This window comes from Ranitomeya imitator, chromosome 1, assembly GCF_032444005.1.
Source record: "Ranitomeya imitator isolate aRanImi1 chromosome 1, aRanImi1.pri, whole genome shotgun sequence".
NCBI classification, from domain to species: domain Eukaryota; kingdom Metazoa; phylum Chordata; class Amphibia; order Anura; family Dendrobatidae; genus Ranitomeya; species Ranitomeya imitator.
This window is the reverse complement of record NC_091282.1, coordinates 224,113,377-224,131,820: the sequence shown is the minus strand read 5'-3', so window position 1 is coordinate 224,131,820 and position 18,444 is coordinate 224,113,377. Positions and strand designations below refer to the sequence as shown.

General features: G+C 41.8%; 1 protein-coding gene across 6 annotated transcripts in view; it reads left to right on the top strand.

Moving 5' to 3' along the window:
- AIFM3 (AIF family member 3) overlaps positions 1-18,444 on the top strand; it is a 185,243-nt gene that overhangs the window by 141,868 nt on the left and 24,931 nt on the right. For 3 of the 6 annotated variants that reach the window (XM_069754136.1, XM_069754106.1, XM_069754098.1), the window contains 3 exons: positions 6,319-6,417; positions 6,968-7,043; positions 14,074-14,133. In XM_069754136.1, the coding sequence (XP_069610237.1) occupies positions 6,319-6,417; positions 6,968-7,043; positions 14,074-14,133 (235 nt within the window). The remainder of the gene's footprint in view (positions 1-6,318; positions 6,418-6,967; positions 7,044-14,073; positions 14,134-18,444) is intronic. The other 3 variants (XM_069754125.1, XM_069754117.1, XM_069754146.1) reach the window with 3 other exon arrangements.

Below are 18,444 nucleotides of genomic sequence, written 5' to 3'. Positions count from 1 at the left end.
AAATCATGATAGCAAGCTGGACAAGAAAACAAAGAACAAATAATAAACTAGCAGGGACTTAGCTTCTGCTGGAGTAGACAGGACACCCGACAGATCCAAGAGCGAACTGAACCAGTACAAGAACATTGACAGCTGGCATGGAGTAACGATCTGAGTGGAGTTAAATAGAGCAGCCAGCCAAAGAATAAACTACGTCACCTGTGGAAGGAACCTCAGAAGCAGCAGCTCCACTCACAGCCACCAGAGGGAGTCCATGGACAGAACTCGCCGAAGTGACCACAGGAGGGATTTCGATAACAGAATTCACAACAGCACCCCCCCCCTTGAGGAGGGGTCACCGAACCCTCACCAGAGCCCCCAGGCCGATTAGGACGAGCCAAATGAAAGGCACGAACTAGATCGGCAGCGTGAACATCAGAGGCAAAAACCCAGGAATTATCTTCCTGACCATAACCCTTCCACTTGACCAGGTACTGGAGTTTCCGTCTCGAAATACGAGAATCCAAAATCTTTTCCACCACATACTCCAACTCCCCCTCGACCAACACCGGGGCAGGAGGATCAACGGAGGGAACCATAGGCACCACGTATCACCGCAATAACGACCTATGGAACACATTATGGATGGCAAAAGAAGCTGGAAGGGCCAAACGAAATAACACAGGGTTGAGAACTTCAGAAATCTTATACGGACCAATGAAACGAGGCTTAAACTTAGGAGAGGAAACCTTCATAGGAACATAACGAGACGACAACCAAACCAAATCCCCAACACGAAGTCGGGGACCAACACAGCGCCGGCGGTTAGCGAAACGTTGAGCCTTCTCCTGGGACAATGTTAAATTGTCCACCACATGAGTCCAAATCTGCTGCAACCTGTCCACCACAGTATCCACACCAGGACAGTCCGAAGGCTCAACCTGCCCTGAAGAGAAACGAGGATGAAAACCAGAATTACATAAAAACGGCGAAACCAAAGTAGCTGAGCTGGCCCGATTATTAAGGGCGAACTCAGCCAAAGGCAAGAAGGACACCCAATCATCCTGATCAGCAGAAACAAAGCATCTCAGATATGTTTCCAAAGTCTGATTAGTTCGTTCGGTTTGGCCATTTGTCTGAGGATGGAAAACCGAAGAAATAGACAAATCAATGCCCATCTTAGCACAAAAGGACCGCCAAAACCTCGAAACAAACTGAGAACCTCTGTCCGAGACGATGTTCTCCGGAATGCCATGCAAACGAACCACATGCTGGAAAAACAATGGCACCAAATCAGAGGAGGAAGGCAACTTAGACAAGTGTACCAAATGGACCATCTTAGAGAAGCGATCACAAACCACCCAAATGACCAACATCCTTTGAGAGACAGGGAGATCTGAAAAAAAATCCATGGAAATGTGCGTCCCTCGAAGATCTATCTTGGTGAACCAACTAGCCCCCTTAATCCGAGCAAACAAATCAGACAGCAGCGGCAAAGGGTACTTAAATTTGACTGTGATCTTATTAAGAAGGCGGTAATCAATACAAGGTCTCAAAGAACCATCCTTCTTGGCCACAAAAAAGAACCCTGCTCCCAACGGTGATGACGACGGGCGAATAAGACCTTTCTCCAAGGATTCCTTTATATAAGTCCGCATAGCGGCGTGCTCTGGCACAGATAAATTGAACAGTCGGCCCTTAGGAAACTTACTACCAGGAATCAAATTAATAGCACAATCACAATCCCTATGAGGAGGTAGGGCACTGGATTTGGGCTCATCAAATACATCCCGGTAATCCGACAAAAATTCAGGGACTTCAGAAGGAGTGGAAGGCGAAATTGATAGCAATGGAACATCACCATGTACCCCTTGACAACCCCAGCTGGACACAGACATAGATTTCCAATCCAATACTGGATTATGGACCTGTAGCCATGGCAACCCCAAAACGACCACATCATGCAGATTATGCTACACCAAAAAGCGAATATCCTCCTGATGTGCAGGAGCCATGAACATGGTCAATTGAGTCCAGTACTGAGGCTTATTCTTGGCCAAAGGCGTAGCATCAATTCCTCTCAATGGAATAGGATACTGCAAGGGCTCCAAGAAAAAGCCACAGTGCCTGGCAAACTCCAAGTCCATCAAATTCAGGGCAGCACCTGAATCCACAAATGCCATAACAGAATAAGACGACAAAGAGCAAATCAGAGTAACGGACAAAAGAAATTTAGACTGTACCGTACCAATGGTGGCAGACCTAGCGAACCGCTTATTGCGCTTAGGACAATCGGAGATAGCATGAGTGGAGTCACCACAGTAAAAACACAGCCCATTCTGACGTCTGTGTTCTTGCCGCTCAGCTCTGGTCAAAGTCCTATCACATTGCATAGGCTCAGGCCTATGCTCAGAGAATACCGCCAAATGGTGCACAGCTTTGTGCTCCCGCAAGCGCCGATCGATCTGAATGGCCAAGGACATAGACTCATTCAGACCAGCAGGCGTGGGAAATCCCACCATGACATCCTTAAGGGTTTCAGAAAGACCCTTTCTGAAAATTGCCGCCAGGGCACACTCATTCCACTGAGTAAGCACAGACCACTTTCTAAACTTCTGACAATATACCTCCGCTTCATCCTGACCCGGACACAAAGCCAGCAAGATTTTCTCCGCCTGATCCACTGAATTTCATCATAAAGCAATCCAAGCGCCAGAAAAAACGCATCTACATCACGCAATGCAGGATCTCCTGGCGCAAGGGAAAATGCCCAGTCTTGAGGGTCACTACGCAACAAAGAAATAATGATTTTTACTTGTTGAACGGGGTCACCAGAGGAGCGGGGTTTCAAAGCAAGAAACAGTTTACAATTATTTTTGAAATTCAGGAACTTAGATCTATCCCCAGAAAACAAATCAGGAATTGGAATTCTAGGCTCTAACATCGGATTCTGAACCACAAAATCTTGAATATTTTGTACCCTTGCAGTGAGATGATCCACACAAGAGGACAGACCTTGAATGTCCATATCTACACCTGTGTCCTGAACCACCCAGAGGTTAAGGGGAAAAGAAAGACAAAACACACTGCAGAGAAAAAAAATGGTCTCAGAACTTCTCTTATCCCTCTATTGAGATGCGTTAATACTTTAGGCCAGCTGTACTGTTATGACCTGGTGGTTAGGAGCACCCGAAAAGACCTGATGGTTAAACCAACAAAGGACAAGCTCTGGGAAGTGGGAGCTCTGCTGACCGCAACCCCTAATCCTATCACACACACTAGAAATAGCCGTGGAGCGTTCCTGACTCTCCCTAGACGCCTCTTCACAGCCTAAGAGCTAACTAGCCCTAGAGATAGAAAATAAAGTCTACCTTGCCTCAGAGAAATTCCCCAAAGAAAAAGGCAGCCCCCCACATATATTGACTGTGAGTTAAGATGAAAGTCACAAACACAGAAATGAAACAGGTTTCAGCAAAGGGAGGCCAGACTTACTAAACAGACTGAGGATAGGAAAGGTAACTTTGCGGTCAGCACAAAAAACTACAAAAAGACCACGCAGAGTGTGCAAAAAGACCTCCGCACCGACTCACGGTGCGGAGGTGCCACTCTGCATCCCAGAGCTTCCAGCTAGCAAAGCAAAATCATGATAGCAAGCTGGACAAGAAAACAAAGAACAAATAATAAACTAGCAGGGACTTAGCTTCTGCTGGAGTAGACAGGACACCTGACATCCAAGAGCGAACTGAACCAGTACAAGAATATTGACAGCTGGCATGGAGTAACAATCTGAGTGGAGTTAAATAGAGCAGCCAGCCAAAGAATAAACTACGTCACCTGTGGAAGGAACCTCAGAAGCAGCAGCTCCACTCACAGCCACCAGAGGGAGTCCATGGACAGAACTCGCCGAAGTACCATTCATGACCACAGGAGGGATTTCGATAACAGAATTCACAACAGGTTTGCCTATGTAATGTGTGGCAATCTACAGTATAATGTTAGGAGTGTACAGTGTATGATAGCAAAGGGTAAGACCTAGGTTAGTACTTAAGACATAAGATACGTAAGATAGGATAATGACTGTAGTTAGATAGTGACTTTAGGGTAAGATAGTGTTAATGTTCGGAACTAGCCCATAGGGAGAGTGACTTAGTGTTAGGGAAAGAGGCCATTTCCTGTAGTTAGGCAGATAGGGACAAGTTGAAGTAAAAGTAGGCAGTGTCTGTCAGCAGTTCTGCTGTTTTGGGTGAACTACAGCAAAAATGACTAAGGGACAAAGGAGTAGCGCAACCTTGAAGTAACCAAAGAGACAGGGTAGCCTTCCACCTTAAAGGGGTCCTTGGATAGGACAACGTGTTACGAGATACCCTGAGCTTGCTAAACTCCGAAGGTAATGGACCTAAACAGGACTGAATTCATGGCACTAGTAAGTGATCCCGAGTGGAATATCCAGGGGTCCAATAGTGGAAGAATTAGGACCTGGAACGACTAAGCAGGTAGAGAGACTTACTGAACAGGACAGTGGCAACAAGCTAGCTTGTGATGAAGTAGGGCGAAACAGTGTTCTTCATGGTCCTTGGAGAAACAAAAGGAAGGATACTGTGCATGTGAAAATGTTTTATACTGTGAAAGAAACATCCAAAAGACTTTGTACCCGCTACCCCTTATATACAGTATAATCCTTACCAAGTTACCGTTCTGTAAGGACTACCGTATGTTTTATACAGAGAGTCTCCTTTATTGAACTCTGAAAACCTATGGTCCTGGCCAACACCAGCCTGCTCGAGCACAAGGCCCACACAGCACCAACACGAACATAGAGCTAAGGGCGTGACAGGCTTGTCCGCGGCTACTGTCCTGCACCACTACACATACACACATGCCTTTTAAAAGCAGATCCTTGTGTCTGGTCCATGAGACACAGCCATTTTGTGGATTAAATTCAACCAATGAAGGATCCATTAAAAAGGGATTTCCATCCATGTTTAATCTATTTTTTACTGATTCATTGCTAGAAGTCAATAGATTAAACGAGTTCAGAAAGTCTCCTTGCTACGGTTTACTTGTGTTTTCCATTTGTTTTCCACACCAACAGCAGCATGTGCTAAACTAGTCTGGCTTACCGAACAGTCTACATCACTTAAGTAGCAGGCGGCTCTTGCATGTGTACGCTATGCAGAGGAGAAGCACACAGAGTTGTCTCCAGGACCAGTTTTGTCCACAACTTACACATGTGATTAGTTTGATAAATTTGCCGAGGTCTTCACTCCAAGACTGAATTGGGGGCAAAGCAAGCACAATAATTGGTGACACATGGGGGTAGAGTAGGACAATCATTTTATATCAGTAACTGACCAGGAGTGGTTGCTTGCCTGTGTCTGGGGCAGGCATTCAATAGAATTTATCTCCGTTATGGCTAACCTGCTGTTACTCCCTTGTTCCTATTACCGCCCTATGATTTTGTGTCTCCTGTGTTGTTCTATTTTCCCTCTTATATAGTACAGGGTGATTCACTCACTACTTGGAAAAATTTCTGTAACTTCTAAAAGATAAGGTCGACCGTACTGAAATTTGGACTGCACATATTTTGTTTCATGAGAAGTGAGAGTACCATGAACCTCAGCGACTGAGACAAGAAAAATTCTCGTGCCGAGTGGTTTCGCCGACTTGACACCCTGTCGGTCGTCTCCACTACAAGATAAACTTGCTGCACACCTTTGTGTGGTGCTCGCATTTCACTTCTGGTGAATTTGTTCTTCATTTGTTAACAATGTACAGATACAGTTAGGAGGACCATGTCCCCAGACATTCTGCGGAATACATTCAACAATACAGAAATACACTTGCACATGAACATGGCTCCAAACGGCGGACATTTTCAACATCTGCTTTAAAATATCTGTTTCTCATGATCCAAGATACGTAGGGTCCAATTTTCAGTATAAGTTATCTCTTTTATGAGTTACAGCAATTTTTCCTGGTAAAGTAAGGAGTAAATCACCCTGCATTTGCCTCTTGTATTGTGTCTACCTCCATGTGTCCATTTACAGTGCTTACTTTTTCCTTTTATATTGTGCCTTCTGTGCTACTTAAATAAGTCAATCTCCATTGCAGCACTATCCTACTCCTCTAGGGCCTGGAGACAACGTGGCAGGAGTGTAGTGGTAGTCTCAAACCCTCTAGCATCAATAATAGCAATATCAACAGTTCCTCTACGTCCTATGATTAAATTATAAATAAAATAAGTATTTTTATTAAAATTGTACCCTCCCTCTCATTTTTATATTTTTTACTAAACAAATTGCTAAATAAATCTGACTTCTCCCCCTCTCTTTTCAACAGGTCGTATTGCAGCACTGAACATGTTAGCTCAAGGTACAGAAATCAATACAATTCCTTATCTGTGGACTGCAATGTTTGGGAAGAGCTTAAGATATGCAGGTATAAAGAGGATTTTGTATTTATATGTTTAATGTTTGTGTAAATAATACGGTGTAAAAATAAAAAAATAAATAAAATAAATAAATATATATAATGACCAGAGCTAATATAAATAGTGAAGAGCGAATATACTAGTTACTCGAGATTTCCCGAGTACGCTCGGGGGTCCTCCGAGTATTTTTTAGTGCTCGGAGATTTAGTTTTTCTTGCCGCAGATGATTGATTTACATCTGATAGCCAGCATAAGTACATGTGGGGATTCCCTAGCAACCAGGCAACCCCCACATGTACTCAGCCTGGCTAATAGCTGTAAACCATTCAGCTGTGGCAAGAAAAACTAAATCTCCAAGCACTAAAAAATACTTGGAGGACCCCTGAGCATGCTTGGGAAATCTCGAGTAACGAGTATATTCACTCATCACTATTTATATTAGCTCTGGTCATTGCAATCAAGTTTGAGGCTGCCTGTAATAGCAGGAAGCATGAGTAATTTTTTCAAGCACAGACCAATAGAAAAAACAGGTCTACATTAAAATACCTTGTTTTTCAGGTAATGGGGAAGGATTTGATGATGTAATCATTCAAGGAGATATTGAAGAATTAAAATTTGTGGCATTTTATACGAGGTATGGAACACAAGGTTTTTATTTCATACTTTTTGATGAATCCACATCATTGCTTTCCTTTGTCTAGGGAAATTTAGCTTATCAACTTTTTTTAAATCATTTGTTGGCAAAGAAAGCCACGTTATTGACTGAAACAAAATCAAAAGACATAATATTATATCATGTTCTTGTATATCACAATAATTAGACCCAGGAAATAGTACCTTGGATACTAACGATTTAGACGTCTGAACAAATACTGTGGCATAATAGTTGACTTAGTATATGTTCGAACGTTTTTTTATGTTTTTTTTACAGGTGAGGGTGTAACTGTTATGCTTCGAAAACTGTCTGAAAAAATAACTACGACAACGCTAAAAATATTTTTTCTCTTCTTTTCTATGTTAAAATAAGACCTAATATTCATATATTCAAGCTTTGGAGCTTTTTTTTTTAAAGATATTCTGTCAGCAGGTTTTTGCTATGTAATCTGAGAGCACCATGTGTCACTTAAGGCCCCTTCACATTTAGCGACGCTGCAGCGATACCGACAACGATCCGGATCGCTGCAGCGTCGCTGTTTGGTCGCTGGAGAGCTGTCACACAGACCGCTCTCCAGCGACCAACGATGCCGGTAACCAGGGTAAACATCGGGTAACTAAGCGCAGGGCCGCGCTTAGTAACCCGATGTTTACCCTGGTTACCATCCTAAAAGTAAAAAAAAACAAACACTAGATACTTACCTACAGCTGTCTGTCCTCCAGCGCTGTGCTCTGCTTCTCTGCACTCCTCCTGTACTGTCTGGGAGCCGGAAAGCAGAGCGGTGACGTCACCGCTCTGCTTTCCGGCTCACAGCCAGTACAGGAGGAGTGCAGAGCACAGCGCTGGAGGACAGACAGTGGTAGGTAAGTATGTAGTGTTTGTTTTTTTTTACTTTTAGCATGGTAACCAGGGTAAACATCGGGTTACTAAGCGCGGCCCTGCGCTTAGTTACCCGATGTTTACCCTGGTTACCAGTGAAGACATCGCTGGATCGGTGTCACACACACCGATCCAGCGATGTCGCCAGGGAGTCCAGCGACGAAATAAAGTTCTGGACTTTATTCAGCGACCAACGATCTCCCAGCAGGGGCCTGATCGTTGGTCGCTGTCACACATAACGATTTCATTAACGATATCGTTGCTACGTCACAAAAAGCAACGATATCGTTAACAATATCGTTATGTGTGAAGGTACCTTTAGGCTACTTTTACACATCAAGTTTTTTGCATCAGGCACAATCCGGCGAATGTTGGAAAAAATGGATCCGGCGCAGATTGTAAAAAACTGATGCGACGGATCCGTTTTTTTCGACGGATAATTGGATGAAAAAATATTTGGAGCATGCTCAGCTTAAAAAAAACGGAATCCGGAGCCGGAATCCATCATTTTCCGGATACGGCACCTTCCGGCTCCCATAGACTTCCATTCTAGCAAACAGCCGGCTTTTTCGCCGGAGACAAAAAAGATTGCTATGGACGTTTTTTCCAGAAACCGGAAACGGCAGATTTGCAGGATCCGGCGAAAACGGGGTGAAACGCAATGTTATCCGGCACAATCCGGCACTAATACAAGTCTATGGGAAAAAAACGGATCCAGCAGCAACCTGATTTGTGAAAGTAGCCTTACTGGGGCGTGTTTTGCTGTTTCAGTACAATCATCAGGAGATTAGCACTACAGGACAACTGGCCTTGTGCATTGTAATCCAACCATGTCCCCAGCACTGATTAGCAGATTACATATTTATTTATTTATTATGCACCATCATATTAAACAGTGCTTTATACAAATCGTCACCACTGGAGCTCAGTATCTAAATTCCCTATCAGTATCTCCTTGTGGGAGGAGTGTGGGAGAAAACCCACACAAACATAGGGGCAGCAAAAAGTCTGCTGTCCTTGGAGGGATTTGAACCCAGGACCCCAGCACTGCAACGAAACTGCTAACCACTGAGCCACTGTGCCGCATAGCAAAAAGCTGCTGACCGATTCCCTTTAACGGTTTCAAGTTTCCAAAATTGCCAAGTCGTTATAAGAAGTGAGCTGACCATTTTTCATGTGATTTCCACTTGGGGATCTTTTCGAGCATTTTTTTCAACATTTTAGCTTTAAAAAGGTTTAGCATCTTGTTCTTGTTCATTATTCAATGTTTTTAAAAAATGTCCAGAAATTGACAAGGAAAAGAGACATAAAAATTGTAAAAAGTGGCTCCGGTAATGACCTAAAAATGCTAGAAAAGACAAAGTTCCCCAAAAACTAGTAATTAATGAAAAAAATTACTACTTGACAAAAAGACATTTTTGGCCTCCTAAAAAATGTGTTCACATACCCTTCCTTGCAATATGAGCTTGTTTTTGGAACATTGCATCTTGCACATGCAAACTATGAAATATCCAACTGCCAATAACTAAGAGTTATTCATGAGCATGACGGTTGTTCAGTAGCCTGTTGTGATATTCCTCCTACCTTTAGCATTTTGTGCTTTTGCACTTTCATATTTTCCTCCCCTTCTTTCAACAGCCAGAACATTTTTATTTTTCTGTCAATGAAGCTGGATGAGGGCTTTTTTTTTTGCATACTGAACTGGAATAATTATTGATGCCATTTTGGGGTAATTGGACATTTTGATCGCTTTAATAATCATTAATTTCTGAATTTTTTTTCTTTTGGTGTGTAACATACAGTTTAAATATTAATTTGATGTGTCAGCAGATCAGACTTTTTTTGTGGACCCAAGACGACTATATGTTCATTTTTTAAATTTCTTTTTTCTATTTTTGAATGGAGAAAAAGGGGTAATTTACATTTTTCTATATTTTTATTTTTTACAATTTATTAAAATATTTTTATAAGATGTTTACTTTAGTATTTAGTCTCACTTTATTCTACTTATACCACACTGATGAGCAATAGGGTAACAATGGTTTGAACTTTTGACTTTCAGGCTCCATATCTCACCATCCACTACTTCTTTCAACATCAGACTACTATCATTTTACAGACAATTATCTTGGCTATCTCTTACATAAATTTGCCTTCAACAATTTGGCATATGATTACCATAGTTATGCAGATTTGTGGGAACATTTGGGAAAGTGTAGAAGAGACCTGGGATCAGATTTCGGTTGAGTCAAGCTTGAATCTGATTGAGAGCATGGCAAAGCTGTTTTTACAAAATGCTAGCAAAATAATAATAATTTTGATTTTTATTAGCAAAACAGTAATACTGCAGTGACATGACATGAATTTGCACAACTAATCATATGCTAAATAGTTGCAAGTAAAATTTATGTATGAGATATCCAAGACAATTGCTATAAAATCATAGTGTTCTCAAGTTCGAAGCAGTAGTGGATGGTGAGATATGGAGCCTGTAAGTCAAAAGTTCAAACATTGTTACCCTTTTGCTTGTCAGGCTATATACTGTAATACCTGTGTATTATACAGGTCCTTCTCAAAAAATTAGCATATAGTGTTAAATTTCATTATTTACCATAATGTAATGATTACAATTAAACTTTCATATATTATAGATTCATTATCCACCAACTGAAATTTGTCAGGTCTTTTATTGTTTTAATACTGATGATTTTGGCATACAACTCCTGATAACCCAAAAAACCTGTCTCAATAAATTAGCATATCAAGAAAAGGTTCTCTAAACGACCTATTACCCTAATCTTCTGAATCAACTAATTAACTCTAAACACATGCAAAAGATACCTGAGGCTTTTATAAACTCCCTGCCTGGTTCATTACTCAAAACCCCCATCATGGGTAAGACTAGCGACCTGACAGATGTCAAGAAGGCCATCATTGACACCCTCAAGCAAGAGGGTAAGACCCAGAAAGAAATTTCTCAACAAATAGGCTGTTCCCAGAGTGCTGTATCAAGGCACCTCAATGGTAAGTCTGTTGGAAGGAAACAATGTGGCAGAAAACGCTGTACAACGAGAAGAGAAGACCGGACCCTGAGGAAGATTGTGGAGAAGGACCGATTCCAGACCTTGGGGAACCTGAGGAAGCAGTGGACTGAGTCTGGTGTGGAAACATCCAGAGCCACCGTGCACAGGCGTGTGCAGGAAATGGGCTACAGGTGCCGCATTCCCCAGGTAAAGCCACTTTTGAACCATAAACAGCGGCAGAGGCGCCTGACCTGGGCTACAGAGAAGCAGCACTGGACTGTTGCTAAGTGGTCCCAAGTACTTTTTTCTGATGAAAGCAAATTTTGCATGTCATTCGGAAATCAAGGTGCCAGAGTCTGCAGGAAGACTGGGGAGAAGGAAATGCCAAAATGCCTGAAGTCCAGTGTCAAGTACCCACAGTCAGTGATGGTGTGGGGTGCCATGTCAGCTGCTGGTGTTGGTCCACTGTGTTTCATCAAGGGCAGGGTCAATGCAGCTAGCTATCAGGAGATTTTGGAGCACTTCATGCTTCCATCGGCTGAAATGCTTTATGGAGATGATGATTTCATTTTTCAGCACGACCTGGCACCTGCTCACAGTGCCAAAACCACTGGTAAATGGTTTACTGACCATGGTATTACTGTGCTCAATTGGCCTGCCAACTCTCCTGACCTGAACCCCATAGAGAATCTGTGGGATATTGTGAAGAGAAAGTTGAGAGACGCAAGACCCAACACTCTGGATGAGCTTAAGGCCGCTATTGAAGCATCCTGGGCCTCCATAACATCTCAGCAGTGTCACAGGCTGATTGCCTCCATGCCACGCCGCATTGAAGCAGTCATTTCTGCCAAAGGATTCCCGACCAAGTATTGAGTGCATAACTGAACATTATTATTTGTTGGTTTTTTTGTTTGTTATTAAAAAACACTTTTATTTGATTGGATGGGTGAAATATGCTAATTTATTGAGACAGGTTTTTTGGGTTATCAGGAGTTGTATGCCAAAATCATCAGTATTAAAACAATAAAAGACCTGACAAATTTCAGTTGGTGGATAATGAATCTATAATATATGAAAGTTTAATTATAATCATTACATTATGGTAAATAATGAAATTTAACACTATATGCTAATTTTTTGAGAAGGACCTGTAGTATTTAGCATAACTGCAGTTCTCATATTAAGCTCAGCCTTTGGCCACATTCACACATTCAGTGTTTGGTCAGTAATTTAAATCAGAAATTATATGCAGGGGCGGATGCTGACAGCTGTTTGTTTAAGTACTGTTGTTTAAGTGTTCCCTTTATCCTTTTGAGCAGTGTATATATATATATATATATATATATATATATATATATATAACCACGCTCATATATATCTTACATAGTCTCCTTTATTATGTATATTGCCGTCCCTTATTATACAGTGCCCTCTCTTGTTATGTACAGCACCGTCCCTTACATATCGGATTATATAGAGCCCTTTCTTTATTACCTACTGTCCTCTCTTGCTATATCTATAATGCAATGACAGATGATGGAGCATGGGAAAGCTTCTTTCCTAATGGAGGAGCTGATGCACTGGTTTTCTGGTCACCGACTCCTCTATCAGCAGTCATTTTTTATCTAACAAGTGACGACTATTAAATCATTATAATTGGACCCACAATCAAATGGAGTGTTACCAATCAGTTATGAAATTAACGTTGCTATCCCCACTATATAACATCTGTGATGGTAGGTAAGCATTGTAATCACTTAAACTATTTTTTCAATAACAATTTTATTAAATATCACACACAAAGCAAATACCTGTTTGTTTTTTGTGTGATATTTAATAAAAACACCACCGCTCACCTCTGACCCCCTGGAGCCTTGGGTTCTGAGAAACAAGCCAGACTTCCCTCAGTATTAGCCACCCTACAAGGGCCCCCCTTCCCCTCCAGGACCCGATGCAGCTGCATCGACTGCACCCGTGGTATGTCCACCCCTATTTGTATGCCAAAGCCAGGAGTGGGTGAAAAATGCAGAAGTGGCACATGTGTTTCTATTATACTTTTCCTCTGATTGTTCTATTACTGATTTTGGCTCACAAATACTGATGTAAAATACTGATCAAAAACTGAACATGTGAACGTGGCCTTTGTCTGAGCATCACAGGAGGCCATGGGTCCATCAGCAGGTCCCGGCTGCCAGGGCAAACCATCAGCTCACCATGATCATGTTGTGGGTGGGGCAACGGAAGACAGCAACTCACTCTAGCCACTGCTGTTACAGGCAGATGCCACCAATGCAACACAGCTAGCATGTACCATGTGTAGAGGCGGATCAGCTCCTGAGCTCGCTCCATACATCCCACAGCAACTAGTGATTAAAATGTATATCACAGATCATTATGGTGTCAAGTTGAGCTCACAACCATCTTGACTTTTGTGGAATGGTCCTAGGTTTCAAAAAGTACCATTTTTTCATGAACCCACAAATGGAGACTTCAGGGCTACTGATGTTTGTCATGGAATAACATTTGGGTTTGACCCAATTTTAAAACCAACAAACGCCTCTGAGATCAACAGGTTTGGTTATTATATACTTTTATATCAAAAACTTCTGTTGTTTTCTCATCAATGTTGACATATTATGGCACCACATTTTTAGGTCTAGGTGATATATAGAGATCATACCTACTTGATCTGGTTCATGGTGTTTTCCTTGAGTCTCTTAAATATATCTGAAGAAATAAGTGAATGTTGGTCAGAATAACTGATAGTATAATTTGTTACAGGAAAGATGTATATCTTCATACCATGTTAGCCAGTTTTCAGAAGTGAATTTAGTTCCATAAAGATGCGGTACATTTTGTATTAGTCTATGCCTGATGAAGAGACCGGAGTAGTCTCGAAAGCTTGCAATCTGTTACCATCTTTTCAGTTAGCCATTAAAAGGTAGCAACCACTGAGGACTCTCAATTCATTCTAAGTAGAATTTGTTGTAATTCTGTTCTTTTTTTCACCGTTTTTCTAATGCAAATGCAAAATGGTGTATGAGTACTGGATATTACGTAAACTTGTGAACTGCTTGTATAAAGCTATAAATTATTTTGCAATTTAGGAGAACCGTAAGGCGCTTGTATCCCAATAGTGAGATGACATCCTGCGTAGATCAGTGGAGGTAATACTTAGGAACACTCAGGTCTCCAGGGTGAAGGTTACTCTCTCTGGTTTCTCATAGACTAAACAACAGAGTTAACTACTAGACCTTATATCTTGGTGGCATCTAACATTTATCCTGGACTTTAAGTCAAAGGTACTGAATATAACTTAAAACATTTTTGAAGCAACACCACCCTATTCCTGTCCTTAGACTATGCTGGTATTGTGGACATATGTACTATAAGGATGAGTTGCATTTCCAGGTACAGCAAATGGAAAAGAAATGGTTCTGTCTCCGGAAAACAAAAATCAGACCCCTCTGTTTCATCCTAGACAACCTCATTCTAACTTTTTGTGACCTGTAGTGCTCCACGCCTTATTGACATGTGAAAAAAACATTCCTTACCTTTGCAATACAAGGTGTTGGTCTTATAATTCTCCCATAAAAGCCATTTCATTTTTAGTTACATTATCTAACTATGTAGCTCTTTGTGGCTACAAGGTCAGACTTCATTATGTCACTACTTAAAGCATAAGAGAGTGTATTTAAACTGCTGCCAGCTATAGATTTATAATAAGATACTAAGGTAAAGGCTTACAGCTGGCGGGAGACGCAGAATGTCTCGGCCACTTCAACCTACTGTATTTTCTGGCGTATAAGACTACTTTTTAACCCCTGAAAATCTTCTCAAAAGTCGGGTATCGTCTTATACGCCAGGTGTCGTCTTATAGGGCAGGTGCGGAGTAATCTGCGGTCGCCGCATATTGTGGGGGGAGCGACCCCAATGACGAGGTGAGGGGGCGCCTCACCGGGAAGGTGTAAGTGAAGCAGAGGCAGAGAAGGAGATAATAGGATACAAGGGCGAGCCAGATGAGTGAAAGAGGAGTGTTTTTCTAGGCACAGCACCGCTCTCTCTCTTTTTTGCATAACCCTGGCATCCCAGACGCTGACAGTTTGCTTCACTTACACCTTCCTGGTGAGGCGCTCCCTCACCTCGTCATTGGGACCACTCCCCCCACTATATACGTCGACCGCAAATTGCTCCGCACCCACCCTATAAGACGACACCCGGCATATAAGACAACCCCCGACTTTTGAGAAGATTTTATATTTTAACTGGAAAAGTTGGGGGTCGTCTTATACGCCCAGTCGTCTTATACGCCGGAAAATACGGGTAATTTATTGTGAAAATTATAGCTGTCAGGTTACACAGTGTATTTATTATATTATATCTATCCAATGAATAATTCGTATATTTGTACGACAAATTCTATATATACAGCAGGAGAAATAAGGATTGAACATGTTACCACCTTTCTAAGTAAATATGTTTCTAAAGGTGCTATTGACATGAAATTCGGACACATTCACACACTACAAAATTAAATTAATATTATTAAAAACACTAAGCCTCTGCCGGTCTCCTTCACTAACATAAGAAAGGCTGAGCTGAGGCTGTATTTTCTGCAGTCACAGCACTGCACAGCAATAAGCAAGAACAACGGGGAGTGATGATGAGTCGGCGGTGTCACGTCATATAAGCAAAATCACAGAAGAGATTGGCCAGAAATGTCAGAAGACTTGGCAGGCCACAAAGCAGAGCTTCCCTCTGCAAGGATGATCTAGAAACAAGTCTTACAGAAAAGTAGACTTGAGTATCCTCGGTAAGGATGGTTTGGTAACTCAGGAGCCCCATAGCAGATGCAAAGTCTACTTCCACTGGAGGTTTTGCTACTATATTGGACCAATTGTCTGGTTAACCAAACAAAAGAAACTACTATTCCTTTTAGTCAAGTCACAAGACTCAAACAACTCGTCTTGCTAACTCAATGTAATTTCTCCGGAATGTTTTGCGCCCTTTGGAACAAAGAAAATTTGCCAAATTCCTCATTATGACTGTCAGTCGGTAACTCTGTTGTTCAGTCTAAATTGGTGGGACCTACATTTAAACTATAACGCATTTCTTTCTGAAGTTCTCTAACTATTACAGATTTACTAATCCTGGGGATATGAAGGTAACAGAATGCAGGAAATATCCTCCCAGTTTTGCATGATACACGTTTAATTTCTGTATTTAATGGGCTATTATTTATATAATCAAACTCACAGATCATTCAAAAGCAATTATTCAGCCTGGATGATCTGGGACTAAAATAATAGCAATCCATAAATACAGTAATTATAATTAACTTTTAATTACATTTTTTGCAAATAATGTCATACAAATCAGTATTATGCGGGTTTTCCATGATTTACAAATAGTATGCAAGGAAATGAGAATATCTGCTAAAATATATACATGAACAATGAAGAAAACTACCGTTTGGTAAGTCCCTTGATAATTTTGTAAAATGTAAAACCGTTAATGCGATTGTTTGAAAAAATAAAATTCTAAAAATGTATTTATATTTAGTTGACATGATGGTTGGACAGCATAACTTAACTTTCTAATGATCACAAGATGATGAGCAGTGCGCATATTATATCTGAAACAACAATGTTTGAGCAGGTCGGATCCTTGCCTGTCAGAGAGACACCCTGTTGAGTCCAGGTTCAATCATTTTGCCTGCAGGAAATATAAAAAGAAAAAAAGAGTGCTTATTAAGGCACTATCTGTCTGGATATCAAGTTTTGCTGTCTCATTACAAATAACGTACAACGACATGCAAAAGGGGTAACAATGTTTTGAACTTTTGACTTCAGACTCCATATCTCACCCTACACTACTGCATCGAATGTGAGACCACCATCATTTTATAGACAATCATCTTGACTATTTCATGAATAAATTTGACTTGCAACTATTTAGCATATGATTAGTTATGTAGATTCTTGTCATGTCACTGCATTTTTACTGTTTTGCTCCTAAAAATCTAAATTCAAATTATTTTAATTATTTGGTTAGTACTTTGTAGATCCATCTTTAGCTTTTAACACTGCCTGAATCCTTCTGGGCATACTCTTAATCAGATTAAAACATGTCTAGACTGAAAGCTGATCCCAGGTCTCTTCTACACATTCCCAAAGTTGGTGTATACTGGTCGACTCACTTGGGTATGTGTCACGTTTCTGTTGTCAGATCACCTGGGACCAGGGGCTCCTTCCCTGTTCCTAACGCTAGGAGCACCCTAGCTATCCCTGCTCCCCAAATTACTTCTGATGGTGAAGATGCTGGGGCCATGTAACTTGCTGAACTGAATCAGCTCTATAGCTGTCCCCCTTCCCCACCCAGGTAAGTGTGAAGGAATAGTGTATGTTTATATATACACATCCAGACAAACAAGGAAGGACACACAGGGATGAATGTGTGACGCCCAGGAGACCGGGATACCCAGCACCGGACCAATGGAGTCTGTCTCTTGAGGGGGATGTCACGGGTGGCTTGACCCGGTGCTGTGGCCTCAGGCAATGCACAGTGTAAAGGGTATCGTGAGGGAACAGGCACTTACTTGATCAGCAGCAGGTTCTCCCAGCGGTGATGATCCCAATCCTGGATAGATGGCTATTGTCCAAATGAAAGGCTGAGGCACTGAAACGTTTAACCAGTTTACTTTAACAAAAAAAAGATTTACAACCAGTCCTGTCACCGGAGTCTGTATGGGAACTCTGAGTTACTTTGACCCTGCCGGGGTCTTCGCCTCTTATTGTACGCAATATCTGTGTGGCCCTGCTGCTGTATGTGAACTGGCTGCCGGCCCAATCTGTCCCCTCCGGGTCCTGGTTCGACGGGCAACTCGAGTCCTTTTATCGGCTTACCCCCTCCAGGAGTACCGCTGAACTCTGTGTCTGTTGCTGCGTCCGACCCTAGTGAAGCTGATATCACCTCACGTTTTTCCGGTTGCTGTATGATATGTAATGAATACAGCCACGGATCCGGTATCCGTCTTTGCGCCTGTTCTGGGTAGTGATTAATGCTACCCGGTTCTCACAATGTCCTTTTTCTCTATCCCTCTTCTCCTCAGGCCGGTGATTTAGGCCTGGTAACAGTCACAGGGCTGTTAGAGATTCAACTGTATGACCTCTCACTATCAGCTCCTTAGCCCAACTGCCAGTTCTTCTCTCAGACCAGAATGGATCAAGGGGAGTCTCTGGAGCTCCCCCTTCTGGCCGGAGGTGGTAGTGCAGTCTTGCTATTTTAGTATTTGCATTTACTGTCAGTAACTATTTTTGTGGCAAATACCCTTAGGGGTGCCACATTCCCCCTTAGTTAAGAACAGTACTCCGGGACTGTGGGACAATAACATTTTGAAATAACAATTAATATGTACAGAGTCTTAAAAATGAAAAGTTACAAAAACCACTCGAGGAAACAAAAATATAGTTCTGTAC